The following is a 22,038-nucleotide window of genomic DNA, read 5'->3' as shown; positions in this document are numbered from 1 at the left end:
TTTTCGTTTTTCCTCAGTCCCATCAGGCGTATGCCGGGATGGTATTTTTCCTGAGGCCAGGGCTGAATACTTTCCAATTCATAAACTTATCATAAGGGCCAATGTGATCTCAGAGTTTAAGGCTCGAACACTTTCCTTGCTCCTTTCCTTGAACTAATGAACAAATGTATTCCTTAAATAAGCAAATAAATTGTTCGAATGCATTGCCCATGCTCGAATTATCCAAATGTCGCATTGTAGGAAGACGCACATATTTTGTTCTAGTATTTCATATTAAGAACAGGTAGTGTTCCTTATTAGGAGCGAGGTGTGCCTAATATAGGAAATTGAGTTTCTTTCAATTTTGTAATATTGTAAAAAAATGAATAATGTGGAACAAACTTTCACACTTGTATTTCGTTTTGCAAATGTATCGCAAGTATTATGATGTTTATAATTTTTCTTCTGGAATACACATTTCTGAGAAATAAATAGGAAATAAAAAGTATTCCATATCGGGTACCTTTACCCTATTATTTATACGTGGGCGTAGATATTTGTTTGTGCATTAATTACAATTCTGCTCAAGAGATAGAAGATAAAATGATAATAAAAATGTGTATGCAAGAATTACAGATCCTTCAGTATATGCGATTAATAGTACAAACATACTAATAAACAATAATTATTTATTTTTTGAAGAAGGCACATAAAAACATAAATATTGCAATAGTATTACCAATTATATCATATTTTAAAATTCTGGTAGAAGATCAACTGAATATTGTGCACAATTGTAATAGTAATTTTACCACATTAACTGGTTAGAATGGGGTGTTGTTTTAGTTAACCTCTATTTGATAATCAATCTTAAACCTAATGATACAAAAACTTCACATCTGAGGCTTAATAATATAGAATATGATGATTTATTTTGCACAACTTTTCTGTAAAAGAAGGTTGAAGTATTCAAAAAAAAAAAAAAGTGAACAGCAATGTGGTTTGCATAGGCGCCGGAGACCCTGGTTCAATTTCCGATGAAAGTTCATGTGGTTTAGATTCCATGTTAATCTGTAAGGCCCGTATCTGACATAGCCTATTTAAAAGAGCTCTAAATTAAAAATCTAACCAATCAAATTAATATGGAATAAACATTAATAAAAGGATGTTATAACACTGAAGCCTTGTGTGTAGCAGAAAACAAATCATTTGTCAAATCAACCAGATCCTTGATACTCATATTAACCTTCGTGAGATTTGGTTTGATATGACAGTGTTCCACACAGGAATGTGTAGGTTACATGATTGTGTAATAGCTTAAACGGCAAGATAATGTTGATGTGTCATGTAAAAAAACTGAAAAGAAGACGGAATAAGTTATGTATGTAGTTATCGCATTAAGCATATCGCAGAGAGTTTTTAATTTAACATAAAACAATCACGTTTACACTATGTCGCTCCTATTTTCTCGTGTTATTCACAAGTGCTTGCAATAGAACAATACAACAGTACGTTGTATATTTTTACTATTTTTACTAATTGCAAATCCTTATTTTCTTGTAATTTTGGGATGTAAGATATTTTAAAATATGTACTAGTCTGATTATGTAATTCGAAGGAGAAAAAGAAAAAGAAGCATGTTAGTTATAATATCGATATGAAAAGATATTCATATGTTTTATATATTTTAAATAATAGGATTTTGGGATGTTGGTTGTCAGGACAACAACGGACAAATGAAATTATTCAACGGAGTTTGTGTTTTAATGGCTCAATAATTAATTATTATAAAAAGAATCGTTATAAATTGGTGCCGAAACCCGGGAGTGGGTTGTATCGTTTAGAAGTAAAGTAAAAGCGAGCAACATTGAGCCTGATATTCATTGTACTATCTTAAGAAGTGGCAAGATAATATTTAGAAATATAAATATCATGAGTGATACGGATAACCAAAATATACACACTGATATGAGTTTTCCAGAAAACATGATGGATGTTTTAAAGGGAATATCGGGCAAATTAAGGAACATGCTCGACGAAGTGATGAACAGTTTGAGAAATCAGACCAAAAGATGAATCAACAGATTAAGGATCAAGCTCGGGATCAAGCTCAACAGTTTGAACAGTTAGATAAAAAGATGAATCTACAAGCTCAACATTTTGATGAAAAGTTAGAGCAATTGCAGCAATGTAACGATGGCAAATGGGACCAAATACAACAACAATTAAGTCAAATGAATCAGCAAATTGCAATTAAGTTCGAGCGCTATGATGAAGAAATGGTCATGATTTTACATAGGTTACCCGAGATTCCAAATTCTACAGAAGTTGAAGTTATATTTTATGAGCATACAGAGCTGATTGCAATGGATCAAAACAACGAAAATGCGGAGAACGATGGTTGTTCCCAAGAGAATCAGCATGACTCCAGAATTCTCAATATTCCATCCAGTGATAGTTCACAGACAAACAGTGACTCACATGATAGTCCACAGACAAACAGTAACTTACAGTGCTTTGAGTCTGTTCCTGTTTTGCAAATCCTTGAAGCAAATGGAAGCAAATAACTTATTTCTGATAATATTGCGAGGCTAACTATGGGAAACAGAGATTATGAACATGATCATAACGGAGAGATAAGTTCAAAGCAAAGAGGACGAGGTAGAGAAATGGAAATCAAAACGATCAGCGAAGAGAAGAATGGGTTGACAGAAAAGGAAGCAAGTCAGACAAAAATTATTCGCCTGACAGCGATGAGGTTATTTCTAAGAAGCAGGACAGAGAGACATCAGATGACCAGAGGAAGACTTCATGGAACAGAAACCGTGGTAGGACAAAGTACCGTGAATATTGTGGAAAAAATAGGTATAGCCCTATTAGGAGATACGATATTTCGTCACCAGTCAAGCGGATGAGAACTAAATCTAATTTTACCGGTAAGATAACCAATCCTAATCGTAGTAGCAACAGTAATAGTAATCGTGTAACCAAACCTAATCCTAGTAGCAACAGAAATAGTAATTGTACTACATTTATGAAGCATGTAATCATTAGATCTAATTTCATTCGAATTGGATTTCATAGAAATTTCACAGACGGCAAAATTTCTCAAAATAGGAAACAAGGAACTGTAGATGTAAATAACGCGGAAGACTGTATTCTGGTTTATGGCTTTCAAGTCAACTTAAACAAATTCGTTGGTCACGTAACTTAACCTAATGTAGGGGCGTCCGAAAGGATATATTCAATCGATCCTTATTTCATTTCACTGTAAATACCGTTATGATTTCGTTTGTTATTTATACTTTATTTGAGTTCTATGAAGATAATATAAATAATCTTAACACATTTTGGTATCAAACAAATTAATCCTAAAGTATTTGAACATATGAATATAAGAACTGGGAAAATTTTAGGATTACGAAATATTGATGAAATTAAATTATGGCAACCAACTGAAAACAATAGAAAACGGTGGATGGATTTAGTCAAAACTTTAGTTCATCCAGAGATTATAAGGAAAGTTAATATAAAGAATACCTAACAGAGGAAACTTAGTTTTCAAAAGGGAGGAACACGAAGTATTTCATGGATATGTAAGTTTGTTTAATGTATTTTATTTTATGATATTTAATCTTTGAGTTCATGTATATAATAGCAATTATTCAATTTATGTCGACAAATGTCTTAATGTTATGTGTTTTCTTTAATATTCGTATTTCCTAATATTCATGCGTTTTCCTATGATAGCAGAACGCAATATCAATCACATTATTCGTGTTTCATGTTATTGGAGTATATTTAATAGCATTTTGTTTGTAATGCGAAAATATATATTGAACATAATAATTTAGGATTTTCCTAAGAAATTCATATGCAAGCAATTCTTACTTTTGTGTTTTTCTTATATTCGAATTTATTAAATAATATAAATGTTAAAGAATAAAAGAAAATATTTTTAATGTAAACGTATGAAAGTAATGACTATTATATAAAAATAATGTCATGTATATCATTGAAAGAAGTACGAGTAATTAAAATTAAGTTTATACGTTGTTCAAAGACTTTACGAGGGGCATTTAAGAAGTATTTAGTTCTTTTTATTTTTTGAAGAAAAAAGGAATGTCCGTCGAGCGCCTTAATATACAACAGTACGTTGTATATTTTTACTATTTTTAATTTTGGGGCCTAAGATATTTTAAAATATGTACTAGGCTGATTATGCAATCGAAGAAGAAAAAGAAATATGTTAGTTATAATATCGATATAAAAAGATATTCATATGTTTTATATGTTTTAAATAATAGGATTTTGGGATGTTGGTTGTCGGGGCAACAGAGAAAAACAAATGAAATTATTCAACGGAGGTTGCGTTTTAATTTCTCAATAATAAATTATTATAAAAAGAACCGTTATAACAACTACTAATAATCTACTTCCATAGTAGTTACGAATTTCTCCACTTTGTAGTGCTTGGGTCCAGGCAGGCAGCCACTCGAAAATTATAGTGGAACGGTAGAAGTTAGGGGGGGCAGATCAAACCATAACATAGTTCATCATCATTTGCAAGCCTATTGTGAAATTTTAGGGGACAGTAAAATTTTAGGGAGTCCAGCCCCCCTAGACACCCACTGGATACAGGCCTGCTTGAGTCATCTTTTATACCTGTCCCTTGTGGGCAAGGGACGAAGGAGTGAGAAGAAGGAGCAAATACTAGTATGTACCGGTGGCTGATTCCAATTTTTTAAAAGAAGGACTGTGGTATGTTGTTTGAAACACTATGGATATGTTTTTAATCTTACTTACCATGTATTTTTATGTCATTTTCCTTTTAAGTATGTATGGTGAAAGTGGAAGTGTTTTCGTTTCAATTCTGTAGCTAAATGAAATGGAACACACGAAGCTTAACTCTTAAAATAGACTTAATGTATTACAATAATTGAATATTTAGCTTAACTGGTTTTAATGAGAACGATGTGGGTTACGAATAACTTTTGTACTTACATTAAGCAATAATGTTTGAAATCAGTGTTCAAACTTGAAATAATAGCTTTCTATGTCTTCTAGTTTTAGTAGAGATACAAAGGTGAAACTGAAATTTATTTTTGGTGTATTTTTGGTATATATATATAAAGCCTTTCTTGCTATATGTTGCTTCTTCCGCTCTGATAACTGTCGACAGATGGACAGATTCGCATAGTCATTCTTTAAGGTCTCTCATCCCAATGTATAGCATAGTTTGGAAAAGTAATACGTGAATTAGTTTGTTCCTTCTCCATTTCTTCGCTTCGTGTTCTATATTATCTTTAAATGCTGTGATATTAAAATGATTATCATGTTGAAATGCGAAATCCGCATTGATTTTTGCACGTATACTATTTAGATACGGTCTAACTTTCTAAATTTTCAGTTATGTATTATTTGTAACAGAGACCGTGTCGGAAATCAGATTCTTTCTTTCTTTTTTCTTTTTCTTTTTTGGTGGTCTTCAGATCTTAACAAAATTTATGTAAAGAAGGTTAAAAACAAATTGATTTTTATGGATACAATAGATATGGGTACGCATTCTCTTGTGTTCCATTTTGCACTCGTTTAAATTTCCTTTAGTAGACTCCTTAAAACGCTTGCACTCGATAGCCCGGGAGTCCAGATAACTCGGCCATACCCTCGCAGGCAAAAAAAAAAAAAAAAAAAAAAAGCGCGCAGATCCGTTCAAGGTCGCTGCCGGATATTTTTCTAAGGTCTGTCTTATCAGGAAAATTACTGTATAATGTGTATTCACGAATTTTCATTTGCTTGTATAGTAAAGGCTCTATATGACATCATAAAGTGCGTACTTTTCCTTTGGGCAGATTATTCTCTGTTGTATTCTCAAGCATCCAATACATACAAGTACAGTACTGTATTTTCTGACAAAACACTTGCACTTATTCTTTTTTTAACTTCATTTCCGATAACCAGGCATTTTCACAAACTCGGCCATCCTTCGGCCTACACTAGGCTGAGTTTTTCGAACTCTGCTGTACCACTTTAGCTTTATTAGGAGAATCTATAATACTTCTTTGTCTTTGTATATTATTTCATAACACGTGTTTTATTTGTGTAAAATATTTAGTTTTTATGCTGTTTTTAATTGACAGCTGGTTCAAAGTATGATGCATAAGAATGATATTTTCGCAAATAGAAAATTAATACATATACACTCTGACTTTTAAATCAAATCAAATTTTAGTTGCTAGGAAAATAGTATGGTATGTAGGTGCATTCGCTACATTCCATTCCTCCGTGCAGTTTACTTCAGCGAGAGATAACTTCTATAGCTATAAATATAACATTCTCTAATCAAAATTTAACTAAAGCTGTTTCAATTTTTACAACGTTCCTTGCACGAGAGGTTTTATTTCGTAATCCAGTAAGAGCGAAAAAGTAAACACGAGTAACCATAATGTTAGGGAGTCGAAAGTGCTACACAGAAATTAATAATTTAAGAACCCATGTCTATGACCTTTAGGCTAAATGCGTCCAATGATCCAATTATTATGCATGCATTTCTTTAGAGGGAAAGGAGGAAGAAGCAACAGCAATGCCATACCCCAACAGGAGCTACCGCTGATTCACAATGCTCTCGACGGTGTTTATACCAAACTTCACTTAAAACAAGCTGATTTATCTAGTCTACTTTGTGTTTGATTTGTTTAACTGCACTTGCTTCTTCAAATTCTCCCACTCCACCTCTTGTATTTTATTTTATATGATCCCCGACTGTACCACGTTAATGCACAAATTAACCCATTTCTCGGCAGTGACCACATAAATTCATTTAATAGTTATCACATTTCATGCTTCTTTCCGCACTGGGCTAAGCGGCTGGCGTACTCGCCTTTGGCGTGGGAGACCTGAGTCGATTCCCAGCGGGAGCTCATGTTCGGATTAATGTTAATTAGTAGGTCCCATCCTATATAGCCTCGGTGCTGAATAGGACGTTTAACTCCAAATCAACTGAACACAACTTCGTTCCGCATTGGTTTTACGTATCCCAAATGTAATAGAAATAACACTTCTAATCAGACGGAAGTGGAGCAATTTCGTTTTTAAGAATTCAAAATGGCTTTGTTATCAAAGATTGAAATGGTACTGGGCGTGCATGTCATCTCTATGAAAGTCTTTGTTGTTATTTATCTCACAAGTACGAAAGCTGCTGAAAAAGTAATGTGCCATTTTTTTTTTTTTTTTTTTTTGTCCTCTTTATACGTTCAATATATTAAACTGTGATTATTATTAGTCCAAAAATCACGCTTTTTTTCGGAGATTCAAGTTCGATACTGATAGATGGTAACAATGTAGCAATGTAGCAAAGTTGGAAAGTCTTTGTAACAATCGCTACAACAGAGATTAGTAATTGAATTTTTGGTGGCCATGAACGAAAGCATGGTGACTACTCATAAACAGTTCTCTGCTGTCTAGGGAACACCTGCACTAGACAGGAGTACCGTTGGATGGTGTCTAAAGGAGAAGAAATCCTCAAAAGGAAATTGGGATGAACTGTGCCATCTACGTGCTGGGCGTCTCACCATATTAGCCTACCCGGAAGTGCTGTCACATTCCAATCTCTATATTCCAAACAGCCAATTAGCAGATGCATTGTCAGTGAGAACATAATAAACATAAATAATAATCCATATGTTCCTTGAAGCGTTACAAAAGGATCACAAGAAGCAAAAGGAATCAAGGCCATGCTGAGTTCTTTACCTGTTTTAAAGAAGATGGAGATTTAATGTTTAGTATCCTGACTGATAATGAAATAGGCCAATGAAGTATCCAATACGTTTTTACAAGTATGAGGGCAGTAATTATATTTAATGATGTGGAAACATGGTTGATGAAGCATTCTGCAAGATTGTAGAGGGACGATATATATACCATTGTTCAAAATGATGTAATATCGTAGCATTGAAGGGAGATGGAGTAGAAAAATAACATCTGTAGTGGATATAGAGTATAAAACAACATTCTGTAGTGGATATAGAGTGTACAACAACATTCTGTAGCAATGTCTTTAGCTTATCTATATTATCTACGTACACAGAGAAAAATCCGTTCTCCAGACAGCGGTATATTGTACAAACATACGGTATTCTCTTGCTTACTATAGTAATCAGTACCGAGCATACGTTATCCGTGTGCTGCATAGGCACTGCCCTCAGATGTTACATCATGCCGTTGCAGGATGTCTAACATCTAACAGTTTTCTGTATATCACATACATATACTTACGTTACCTTCGTCAGTTATATGTTCTATACATCCATTTGTATGTGAGATCCTGACTGCCTACATTGTTTCATACGGAAAGTACGTATAGATGGAACATTTATACAGAAAGTATTATAAAACATGCGTTTTAACTTATACGTCTGCTTTACGTTAAGCCTAAAAACTACAGGAATTACGCATTTAACCTATCTTTTTAAGTACGCCACCTACAATTTTTTCTCAGTGTACGTAAGAAAATAAAGTGGGGAATTACTTTTTGATCAACCTCTTTGTCATTTACATAAATGACATATTAGGCAATATTCGCTCCATTTCTCTTATATAACATACTTCTCCTGTATATTCACGTAGCATGGTTGTTCTGTTGGTAATTGAAACCCATTTTCTTCCTGAATCCTAATAAAATTTAATTGAATCTGTTTTCGTCACGACTCTCTTTCGTGCACCCCTGACACAAAATTACCCTATACTAGTTTTCATCCCTCAAGTAGGAGAGCTTCGGTGACCATAAATGTACAATTATGTGTTTATAAACATAGTCAATAGATGACGCGTAAAAATTATAGTGAAAATGTTTTACTTTTTTGATATTTTCTAGGAAATTACAAGAAAAATTCAACGAATTTTATACGTATTTTTGTATTGTATATAAAATGTTCAATATATAAGGAGGAAAAACACAATAAATGACATTATTGGGAATCAAAAGAAACTGGAGCTTCGCTATGGATAATAAAATTTATGTAGAAACTACACCTTTGTATGTTAATATTCGCAAATATATATTTGCTCTTACGCGTGTTAGAAGTGTATATTGGAAGTCGAGTTCGACAAGGATGCTACCCCTCGCCAATACAATTTAATGTCTATCTACAAAAGATTGTAAAAAAGAGTTTACATGATGATGACGGCATATCGGTAGGAGGTGGAGTGATTAGATGCATAAGATTTGCAGACGATATGGCGGTTGTTGCAGAATCTGAAAAGGAAATCAATAAAATGTTAGAAAACCTGAGGATGTCCTTTGAAGAATATTGGATGAAAATAAATGTTAGAAGGACAAAAGCCATGGTGATTGGAACGAAGAGGTCTGTGTGAAATATAAAAGTGGGAGGGAGGGGAGAAAATAGAACAAGTGAAAAGTTTTCGATATCTGGGTAGTATTCTTAGTAATGACATGAAGTGCGAATGGGAAATAAAAGCAAGGATAGGAATGGCGAAAGAAGCCTTTAGGAGGAAGAAAAACCTGTTTTGTGGGACCTTGAATAGAGAGTTAAGAAAAGGACTCATAAAATGCTTCGTGTGGAGTGTTGTACTGTATGGGGTGGAAACGTGAGCATTACGTAAACGTGACGAAAAAAGACTGGAAGCCTTCGAAATGTGGGTGTGGAGAAGAATGGAAAGAATTAATTGGGTCGAGTGGAAAACGAATGAGAGGGTGATAGAAATGGTGGAGGAGAAAAGAAGACTTTTAGATATTGTTAAGAAGAGGAAGAGAAACTGGTTGCGACATTGGGTGTTATCAATAAAACGGAGAAGTTGCTCATTATTCCCAATTTTGTAGTAGTTACTCGCATTGGTATCAGTAAAAAGAGAACTGAGTACTACTCGTCTTGGCTGACCTCGGTGAAATCGCGCTCCTTTGGAGAAACCAAACCTCTATTCTCGAGCCAGGTAACTACTCCGCGTTTAATATCAATAAAAATCAAAGACTCCTCTGTGATGCTAGTAACTTCTCCAAATTTGTGGAGCAAGCTACATAGGTGACTCCGTGCGAAATATGGCAGAGTATATGATTGTTTTGCTACGTAGAAAAACTTGTAAACTGCATAGAAATGTTGCAAATGGAGATTACAAAAAACATAGGTTCATGAAAGAAAATGTAGAGTGGTTAGCACAACATTGTTTAAGAGAATCAACCGAAATTCGAGGTGGTGCAGTACGTAATGAGGAAAAGATGCGTTTTTTCTTGCGGTACGTGAGTGATCCGGGATTCCAGGTTGGAATGTCAGGGGATTCTGGTGTGGCTCAAGGTATTGTGTCTATGACTACTACAAGTATAATGGATGAGATTATTGCGAAATCTGAAAATTGATTGTTTCCGGAAATTTGCGTAATATGCAAACAGCTAAGGCAGAGTGGCAAGAACAATATACATTACCGGAGCTTTGACTATACACACGTGGCAATAAATAAACCTAGTATTTTGGAGACGAATACACTAATAGGAAGAGCTCCTTCGAGGCCAAGCGGTTAGCGTACATGCCTTTGGCATGTGAGACCCGCGCTCGATTCCTGGCGGCGGAAGCTCATGTGATTCGGATTCCACGTTATACATCGTCTCATATAGCCTCGCTACTGAAAAGGACGTTAAACTCAAAATCAACTCAACTCAACGTTGATAGGAAGGGTGTACACATGAGGATATACTGCACTTTGTTTATGTCAAGGCGAAAGGGGACATGTATGGTGTGGAAAACGCAATCAGTTGGACGTGCTTTATGACGTGACTGGCTGGACTGCTTTTTAAAAGGAAACAAAGGGGCCAAGTGTCTGATTTCGTTCTTAAAGCCAAACAATCTACAAAGACCTTGGACAACACGTGATATGCGCTTGTCGTGTTAATCTTGATATTTCTAGACTAGAATCAAGATCCATCAGCTCCAATAAGTTCGTTCCCATGATTTCAGTGTTACTTTCTTGTTTCCCGTTTTTTTTCTTTTTGTTTTATTCTCGTTCGAATATTAAAGATTCTCTTTTGGATTTGTGTCTCAGTCGTAGACGTATTTGATATTTCGTTGCATTTCACTGCAATTGCCTTCAAAGTTTCGGCTTTCCTTCGTTTACTTTCTGGTAACTGTGACTTTGAAAGTACCACTGGAAACTCTTTTATAACACCCACAAATGCACTTTGATTGAAGCTGTTGTTGCTACTTGCCCAATCCATGGCGTTTAGGATACTACGCCATAGGTTAAAAACAACGAAATAGCCGCGTGACGGATGAGAGAAATGAGTAATCACTTCTTTTATTGATACGACTCACTGCTACGCGCAGAGGAAACACGAGTGAACGTTCATGAATCTGGAGCAGTCTAGCCCTGAGTAGTGGCTTGTTTTATTGATACGAAGTTGAGGGAGGAGATTACTCCAGCTGTAGTTACTCCGATTCTCCAGCAGGACTTCCCAAGAGTAGTTACTTATTTTTATTGATATCAGCCATTGTCTAAGAAGAAATTGTATCATGAGGGGCGTCTTAGAGTGTATTTTGGCGGGAAAGAGAGGAAGGAGGCAAAGGAGACTACAATTAATGGATGATATGAAAACAGAAAGATCAAACGTTAAGACCAAGAGGTCAGCGGAGGACCGTGGAGCATGGAAGCTTCTCAGCTGCAGCAAGTGACGTGCCAGTAAGGACATAATACCTATGATGATGATGATGATAGAAGTAAGAACATTTTAAAGCGAAATGATGGTTCTTTCTAATATAACACGAAATTTTCAGCTGCATTCATTCGTATAACTGTAGCGAAGCAGTGACGCTTGGGGGTGAAGGTATGCCCATTTCTTGTTGCTTGTATGCTTTGTTTTGTTTTCAAAACAAGTTATAAAATTATTTCTCACATTCCAGGTCCTTGCGTAATATTTTGTTCTACAAGAAAATAATATAGAAACAGCAAAAGGAACCATAGTTTAAAGAAAAAAATAGGAAGGATATTAAAATCTATATATGACAGCTCTTAAAATCTCTTTTATCCTTGAACAATTTTGTAATAGTTTGAAACATATGTCCAAATTTTGATAATCTGTTTATAATTGTTTTATTGCAGATCGAAGTTTTGACTCTTTTTAAAAAATCAAATAAGAACCATGTTTTCTTACCAAGAGCTCTCTTGTTGTTATTATACACACTGACAATTTTACGATAGTTTACAGCCGTTAGAAAATTCTAATTCTAGAATTCTTTCAGTATTCTATATAAATAAGAAAACCCATAAAAATCAATGAAAGTAACTATATATATGGTGTTTCAAAACAACACCGACAACATTTGGGAGGTGATAGGTGATTCCTGACACCAAGATAAGATGAAAAGTATAGACCAACCTGGGTGCACAAATACTTCGTTATGGAGTTATAGACTACTGAAAACATGAAAAAAAAAATAAAGTTTAAAGGTCCATAGCTCCAAACTATAGGACCTACCGTAGTCTGGTCAAGATTACATTTAGAAACTACTAAGTGCGCAATCCAAAAATACATGTTTCAGAATCGTAAGGTACTCACGCAACAATTTTTTAAAGAGGCAGTTTGACTACGGCATATAATTTGAAGTACTCACCAATTACGTCTATAAAAATTGTTGCGGAAGTACCGCAAGATTCTGAAACATGGATATTTGGATAGGGCACATACCAGTTCCTAAATAATGTCATGACCCGACTACAGTAGGTCCCATAGTATTGGAACTATGGGCCTTTAAAATTCATTTTTCATGTTTTCGACATCCTATAACCGCGAAAGGAAAAATTTGTGCACCCACGTTTATCTATACTTTTCGTCTTATCTTGGTGCCAGGAATCACTTCCCAAACGTTGTCGGTGTTGTTTCGAAACATTATCTCTCTCTATATATACTGTATATATATATATATATATATATATATATATATATATATATATATATATATATATATATATATATAGAGAGAGAGAGAGAGAGAGAGAGAGAGAGAGAGATTTAATAAGAAGTACCCATTCATAAACAAATGCTCGAATCATTCGTATATGAAATCACTTCTCATGTTCTTTTAGGCAATCAACTTGTCAATAACTCTTCTGAAGTTTAGTTTTCCCATTTTTTCTCTGTTGATACTATAGCTAATGCACTGAGATTATTTTAAGCTATGGTACTCCTTTAAATACGTAGCAGTGTCTGTGAACAACTATTAATACGTAGCAGTGTCTGTGAACAACTATTCATACGTAGTAGTGTCTGTGAACAACTATTAATACGTAGCAGTGTCTGTGAACAACTATTAATACGTAGCAGTGTCTGTGAACAACTATTAATACGTAGCAGTGTCTGTAAACAACTATTAATACGTAGCAGTGTCTGTGAACAACTATTAATACGTAGCAGTGTCTGTGAACAACTATTAATACGTAGCAGTGTCTGTGAACAAAAAACTTAAGTGACTATGTTTGTACAGATATTTGTACTGCTATCCCTCCTGCTATCACTCACAAAGTGATTATCCGTCGATATTCACATTTCAAGCAACCACAACTCAAAGGACAGGCAGAAAGACGACCGCTAGACGCGGATAGAGAGGTTCACACAGGAGTTAATAAACATTTCAACAAAAGCAGGCACGAGCTCAATATTTGAGTGGAAGGGTTACAGCTGCGTTGTCAAGTTTTAAAAGTCAAACATGGAAACTTTTTTACTGTGTGTTTTTTTTTCAAAATCTAAAACAGGCAGGGCAAAGATATGTGTCTCCTCTAGGTTTGTTCCAATTTTGACGTTTGTAACTTTAATAATAAAAAAGAAAATAGTGAAAAACTTTGCTATGCTTTTTAAATACGCTAACTTTCAAGGTTGTTAGGGGTACCAGATCACCTAAAGTACATTTTAATTTCACACCTACTATGTGAAGTTAACTTGTTTAAGCTAATCTTATTGATTGTGAGAAGGACACTTATGAAAATCACAATATTTTGGTGATCAGATATACCCTGTTTCAAAAAGAATATACGTATTACGAAGAATTGTTTTGTCCAAACTATCGATCGCTGCGTCTCGGATCGGCTATTGGAGAAACGAATACATAGTCTAGTTTATATTAATAGCCGATAGATGTCAATTGTCTTCTGTTTCGCTTGGTAACCGTCATATGCTTAAAACGGCTACTCCGCAGCAGAAATCATTTTCTGTTCTCGAGTTTGCGAGGTGCAATTCCGTGATTACAGTGCAAAGACGTTTCAGGTTGAGGTACCAAGTTAATCCTCCGAATGGGTGGAACATTCGCAGATGCTATCGACAGTTTGTATATACAGGATATGTATGTACAGGAAAGAGTCCTGGTCGCCCTCGTGTTCCTGAGAAAATGTTGCACGAATTCAAACTGCTTTACAACGTAGTCCTTCAAAATCAACTCGTCGTGCCAGGCGCGGGTTACAACAACAATTTGGCGTGTTTTGAGACGTCGGTTGTTTATGAAGCCGTACAATTTACAGCTGTTACAAGCTCTGCGTCCTGATGACAAACGCAAACATGTGGCATTTTGTAACGAGATTCTGGATGTTATTGACAATGATAACACTTTTTCACAACGCATCGTGTTCAGTGATGAAGCGACTTTCTGTGCTAGTGGTCAGGTAAACAAACAAAATGTTCGAATTTGGGGCCTACAGAACCCACATGCAGTCATTGAACATGTACGAGAGTCGCCCAAAGTCAATGTGTTTTGTGCGATATCCCAATCATCTGTTCACGGCCCAGTCTTTTTAAATGGAAACACGGTTAACAGTCAGTAGTATCTCGCTATGCTACAAAATGGTTGCTTCCAAGGCTGCACGAAGACAGCTTAATTTTTCAACAAGACGGGGCACCCCCTCACGGGAGTCACCAAGTTCGCGAATATCTGAATGAAACTCTACCGAACCGTTGGATTGGCCGTCAAGGAGCTGACGACTTAGCATGTCTCAGCTGGCCTCCAGGGTCACCGGATTTACCACCCTGTGGGGTTTCCTTCTTCCTGTGGGGTTTCCTTAAAGACAACGTTTTTATACCACCTCTCCCACAGAACCTGGAAGAGTTGAAGAACTGGATCCGTACTGCCATAACATCAGTGACGCAGGACATGCTTGCCCGAGTATGGGAGGAATTTAAGTATGGATGTGCTATTGCTGGTGTCGCTGATGGAGGACATATTGAACATCTGTAATTTAAACTTTGAACTTGAGAGGTTCGTAAATATGTGCGTAAAATTTCATATTCGTATGTCTTAAAGTTTAATAAATACATGGATTCGAAATACGTATATCCTTTTTAAAAAAGAGTGTAACTGTAGTTGACATCGTAATCTGAATTAAATTACGAAGTTTAATTAATTACATTTTTAGTCTAGATAAATGAATGACACAAATCGAAGACTACGATCAATAAAAGACAGCAGGATTCATTCACAAAATATGGAGATAGAAATAAGAACATATTTTATTTCTGATCTTCGTTGCATTTAATTAAGGTTTAACAATCACTTTTCTTCTATTCATTATGTTTCTTTATAATAAACAATCCTAACGAGAACACTTTTCCCTCATTAATACATATAATGGAAAAAGGTTTACAAGACATAAATGATAATTTAACTTCTTCTCTGTTGTACTACATTTTGTAGAACATAGGTCTTCTATATTTTCTGAGCCTTAATGTTTTTTTTTTTTTTTTTTTTTTTTTGTATGTGTGCGTGTCTATAAGGGCGGGGAACGAATACATAGCTTAACTTCCTGGTAAATGACAGAAGAAAAGTTAGTCCACACCGAAAAGAATAAACGTATGTAAAAGCGTAGGTTACATGCGAAAATCCTGTAGTTTTTGGACTTAAAGTACGGCTGCAACATTCCACAGCAAAGGTGTAACTGAAAACGTATGTTTTATAATATTTTCCGTATAAGTGTTCATCTATAGGTACGACTGTATACTAGCGGTCAGGAACACATACAAATGGAGGTATATATAACATACAGCTGACGTGTGTAACATACAGAAGATTGTTAAATGTTACACATCCTGCTGCTGCACGATGCAACATCTAAGCTATAAAAAAGGCAGTACGTATGTTGCATATGGATAATGTATGTGCCATACAGATTTCCGTAATAGAGATATGGATTCTGTATATTTGCACAATATACCGCTCTCCAGATGACGGATTTTCCTCAGTATCCTTCCTGGTGATTCACGGGTATATGGTTTCAGGAACGTTAAACACAAAAATATTTTGGAGGCTGATGTTAAGTTAAATTATCTTCAAGAATCGAAATTTTGAACAAAACAAACAGTTTATTCAGCTAAAAGTGTAAGAATACTTCAAAACAACATGATTATGTGAAAATTCAACAGTCTTAAATTTGCTCCTACCTACCTTCCAGTATGCAAGCGTGAAAAACAAAGAGCACACTCAGGTACTACCTCCATTTCGTGACAATTTCAATATACGCCATGTGAAATCAAGTATTTTTTAATCCTTAACTAATATCGTTAATTTTTTAATTCTTATTTAGTGGAAAGGTGTGGATAGAATGGTTCATTTTTATGTATTTAAATACAATTTACTGTTTGTTACTTTATTTCAGGAAACGTTAATACAGTATTGTGAGGTTTCTTTATACAAAAAGGAAATGTATAATAAAATTTCTAATTTTTCTCAACTACTATTCTAAAAGAAGGTATCATGTAGTATTCCAAGATACTTTTTCAAGCAAACAAGAGAAACAGAAATAGGATATATTGTATTAAGCTAATTAATTATTTGGTCTTTATATGTAGACCTATGAATAAATTCAGTGTAATCTACAGCAAACTTGCGGAGTTAAGAACTGCATTTCAGGTTTGTAATCAATATGGATGAGGTCAAAATGATTTACACACGAATAAAAGTACTTCGGCTAGATTTTATCCTTCTCCCTCACAACTGATCTAGGTAATACAGAATATATACATAAGAAAAATACCACATTAAATATGAAGAAGTCCAAAAATGAAAAGATTGCAAAAGAACAAGTGTCTACGTAGAATTTAGCAACTCTTCAGATCTTACAACTCATTTCATTTGTTTCTCTTTAACACTAGCTATATTAAAAGTCCCTACGAGTTCAACACAATCGTAGCAAAATAGTTTCACTTTTACATGTGTGAGCTTCGTCTAATACTTCCGTCAGAGTCCTATGGGATTATACATATCATAACCGTCTGGTAGTTTGAACGGAAACGATGGTTTAATTAGCTTTATCTTCAGCTCAGGTAAAAGCATTTTAATCTTATGCAAGATACACCTAAGTCTATCCTTCTTCTCTATTTCCAGAAGTTCGAGATGTTTCAAATAGGACGGTATAAGTTTCAAGCAACGCCCCGATTTCAAGTCAATCCCAGCAATATTTAGATATTTCAAATTTGAGCAGCAACCCTTTACGAGGTATTTCACACCATATTTAGTGAGTTCACAATAAGAAATGTTCAGTCTTTCCAATTGGTGGCAATTCAGGGAAATGGAAAGAGCAATTTCATCATTTACGCCCTTGCAGCGTGAAAGATCTAAGGACCTCAAATTAGCTATAGTGGGTTGAGTGAAAAAGTCCACCATTTCATTAGCCTTTAGAATGAAGCCTTCCGTTAGTGCCAATGAATGTAAATGCATTTGTGTAATACTTTCTAGAGTTACAGTAGTTAACATATCAGAGACGCGAAATTGGAAATGCTTTAATTTTGTTAACTCTGACAAATGTATTAGAGAAAAATCAGTCAACTTATCTCCGCAAATAGACAGTCTCAATAACGATTCTTTTCGTTTCTCAATCAGATGTATCAAATCACTATCTGTTGTGGAATGCATATTTCCTATCAACAACTCTTCAAGACGTGGACATCCGTCTATGATTTTCTTAATTGAAATTGAACTCTTGAAGTCTGGTATTTGAGAGATATCTAATTTACTTAAATTTGTGAACTTGGATATTATATCAGCTGGATCTTTGGGTCCAAATTCTAAATAATCGAAAGTTATATAATAAGGACTAGTAAACTCAAATATGTCAGGAAACTCAAGGGTTTCAATATTTTTACAATTCTGAGATAATTTCTCAACTACGTCAAGCGGAATGCAATCGACTTGCTTCACTACTAATGTTCGAAGATTTGTACAATTGTTGGCAACAAAATGTACTACAATATTTACTTCCTTGTGATCGATTACTACTCCTTCGACGAAAGGCGTCTGACTTAATATTTCAAGTGCCCTGTCTTTCGTGATGGTGTTATCACAAGTGAAGGTGGTATTTCTCCAGAGCTTTGGTTGGTCTGCAATATTTTGCCAACGTTGGCAAACGTTACGTGCGCTTACCAGGTCTTCGTACTTCAGATAGGAGAAAATCTTCTCAATTGCGAGGTCGGGTAGATGCTCCATAATGTAGTTGTAAATAAGACAGCTATGTGTTGGCTTTCTGCTATAGCTTATTTCCTAAAAATAAAACAAATAAAAATTTCAGTTAATGTTAATAATCAAAAATAACGCTGTTAAACAAGGAAAGTGTAAATTGAACAAAATTATCTAATTCTTGCTGATTTTGTGGTGCCAAAAACGAATTTGAAAACGAAAATCTAAAATTAGCTCTCGTTTTTTATTTACATTCATGTCTCATAATAACTTTACAGTAATGTACGTATTCAACCCGTTTGGGGTAGAATGTTACACTCACGTGACAGTACTGGAAGACCTACATCAATGCTCAGATTCTTTCCGTCATTTATCTTAGATGTATTCTGCTATTGTGTGAATCACCAATTCCATTGCATTTACCAGGATTGTTTTCTTGTGAAGTGCTGCATATAAAATACACATATTTGCATGCATATTTGTGAGCAGTTCTTAAGAATTACTGTTTAAACAGAAAATGGCGCAACATTGTGTATTCAATACAGAGAATTTCCACTACTTATGTGTAGAAGTGACATCTTCTTCACAAAATCAGCATTCAACACCATTAATTTAAAAAAACGTATCATTGTTATTTTGGGTGTACAATTGGAGATTTAGATAAAAGTTGGGTACACATTGTTTCCAAGACTGAAGAAAGCAATTTAAGAAATTGGATAAATGCGAAGAGATGTTCAATATCTTTCGCAGTGCGCATGATTTGAAGCGAGCTGTTTTTTATTTAATTTTCTACTATGCAAGACACGTCTTTGGTATTTGTAGACATAAATGGATTCATGATGGATCTAAACAATTATTACAATCTTACGGGCTGGAGGTTCTTCATAGATTTTTCAAATGCGAATTTAAAAGTGGTATTTTACATATTGGAAACAAACATCCTTCCATTTCGGCTGGTTATGTAGTTCATATTGAGAAATCTTATTGAAACTTTGAAACATTTACTGTTAGTCATTATGCATTATGAGTTTCGGTGGTTCATTTGTAATTCCTTAAAATAATGACAATTTTGCTAGGTATGCAGTTAGATTTTTCAAAACAATGTTGTTTTATTTGTGAATACGACGGGAACCGGTCAAAACCCCCACAGCCAAAACACCCACACTCAAGAAATGTCAAAACGCCCACACAAACGGTCATAACCCCCACACAAATGGACAAATCTCCCAAACACACGAACGGTCATAACCCCCACAGCCAAAACCCCCACACTCAAGAAATGCCAAAACGCCCACACGATCGGTCATAACCACCACACAAATGGACAAATCTCCCAAATACACGAACGGTCATAACCCCCACAGCCAAAACCCCCACACTGGTAATCGGTCATAACCTCCAACGGTCATAACTCCCGCACAAATGGACAAAACAGCCACACATAGCAACGGTCACAATCCCCACATAAATGGACAAAACCCCCAAACAAATGGACAAAACTCCCATACAATCGGTCAAATCTCCCACACTCTGAAATGATCCTGGTTGTATGTCTTGCCCTTGTACTTTTTAATAACATTTTTATTCCACTTAAACCGATGTTGCAACTATTATTCTTGCACTGTTTTGTAATGACAGAAACACTAAAGTGGGCGTCGTAAAAAGCCGCAACAAAGACGTGCAATCACGATATTTTCAGAGTGTGGGGGATTTGTCCGATTGTGTGGGGGTTTTGTCCATTTGTGTGGGGGTTTTGTCCATTTATGTGGAGATTGTGACCGTTGCTATGTGTGGGAGTTTTGTCCATTTGTGTGGGGGTTATGACCGATCGTGTGGGCGTTTTGACATTTCTTGAGTGTGGGGGGTTTTGGCTGTGGGGGTTTTGACCGTTCGTGCGTTTGGGGGATTTGTCCATTTGTGTGGGGGTTATGACCGATCGTGTGGGCGTTTTGACATTTCTTGAGTGTGGGGGTTTTGGCTGTGGGGGTTTTGACCGTTCGTGCGTTTGGGGGATTTGTCCATTTGTGTGGGAGTTATGACCGATCGTGTGGGCGTTTTGACATTTCTTGAGTGTGGGGGTTTTGGCTGTGGGGGTTTTGACCTAGACCCAATACGACAATGGAGATCGTCCGTCTCACTACTGCCAAAATGACTAAAGTACTAGAGACACTCCTCAGCAAGACGTGAATAACGTGCAATATAAACCAATTATAAATATTAATTTAATGTTGCTTCCTCCAGTAAGTATCAAATCATGTCTTATGAATTGTTTTGTTAAGAATAAGAACCATGCGAGGGAAGCCTACAACTTCTTAAGAGGAAACTTCTCTCGATTAAGTGATGTTAAAGTTAAGGAGAGCAGCTTCATAAGCTCGAAGATTTGACAGTTATTCAAAAATCAAAAGATCGATAAAGTGTTAGAAGATGACAAAATAGGGAAGGAAACTTTAAGAATGTTTGTTGACAATTCTATGGAAAACATAAAGCAATAAATTACAAAAGAACTTGTTATTGAGTTGTCATCCTACCACGAAACATTTCGCTGCAACATGCCCTTAAAACTCCACTTTCTTAATTCACACCCAAATTGTTTCGTGACTATTGTGAAGCAGTAAGTGATAACCATGCTGTGCGAGTGTTTTCATCAAAATATTACAGCCATGGAAATAATATATAAAGGAAAATTGATTCCCATCATATTGGTCGAATATAGTTGAACTATTGCTAGGGATGTTCCAAATGTAAGTTATAAGAACAAATAAAGCAAAAATGATAAAAATAAACATAACAGGAATCTATTATACACAAGGAATTTGAACTTTGTCTACATTGAAAAGGAGCTGCTGATCTGAACTATCTTGTACTATTTATATCGTATTGTACCAAATTTCACAATATTAAATCCCCACGTTAAGCGGGTTTGCACATCCAGGCTCCTAACTATGAAAACATTTACGCTCACTCCAACCTCAATCATTTCACGAATTCAACCAGTTTTACGTATGTTATTAGGACATAATATCGATTGTGATTTATTCTAAAAACACTTTTATACATTGCAAGAGCTGTAACGTCCAAATATTTACAGAGAACTCATAGTCGTATCGGACCAAAGCAAGTATGGAACAGTAAACTGCTTTCACAAAAGACAAAAGAAGATGTGCAAAGGCATACAAAATGGTCGAGTGGTCAGTTCGCATCAAGCCGCCGTCGAGACAACACGGGTGCTCTGGTGCTTACACAGTGTACTATAGCCCATAGTATCGTAGACCATATGTACGTTAGGTGTATTTCATAGCTTTCATTACTATATCAAAGCAAATCTACTGAATTAGGAGTTATACTCCGTACTCTCAATTATTGCCGTTTCGGCGTAATGTCGGTGTATCAGTGCAAACGTGAATATGGAATATAAAAAAGATCTTCAATTTAAACTGGAATTTGACAAGAAGTTCCGTGCAGTTCGACCAGTCCCCTTGGAAATCTACCATTGGATGAACTCCACTTTCCCAATAGTTTTAATCACATCAGTGCCATGCAGTTAAATAGTGATTTTTTTTTGTATTTTTCTAAAATTTAAAACGCAACACGAATACGATGGCTTTGCAGCTCAGGCACCTAGTGAGGT

General features: G+C 35.5%; 1 protein-coding gene across 3 annotated transcripts in view; it reads right to left on the bottom strand.

The window, feature by feature from the left end:
• Positions 1 to 16,609: 16,609 nt before the first annotated feature.
• LOC145690368 (uncharacterized) overlaps positions 16,610 to 22,038 on the bottom strand; it is a 102,818-nt gene continuing 97,389 nt past the window's right edge. For all 3 annotated transcript variants that reach the window (XM_081765195.1, XM_081765197.1, XM_081765196.1), the window contains one exon: positions 16,610 to 18,494. In XM_081765195.1, coding sequence (XP_081621321.1) covers positions 17,196 to 18,440 — 1,245 coding nt within the window. In that variant the 5' untranslated portion in view covers positions 18,441 to 18,494 and the 3' untranslated portion in view covers positions 16,610 to 17,195. The remainder of the gene's footprint in view (positions 18,495 to 22,038) is intronic.

The sequence above is a fragment of the Thermobia domestica genome, chromosome 7 (genome assembly GCF_964235325.1).
Source record: "Thermobia domestica chromosome 7, izTheDome1.hap1.1, whole genome shotgun sequence".
NCBI lineage: Eukaryota > Metazoa > Arthropoda > Insecta > Zygentoma > Lepismatidae > Thermobia > Thermobia domestica.
This window is presented reverse-complemented; position numbering and strand designations above follow the sequence as displayed.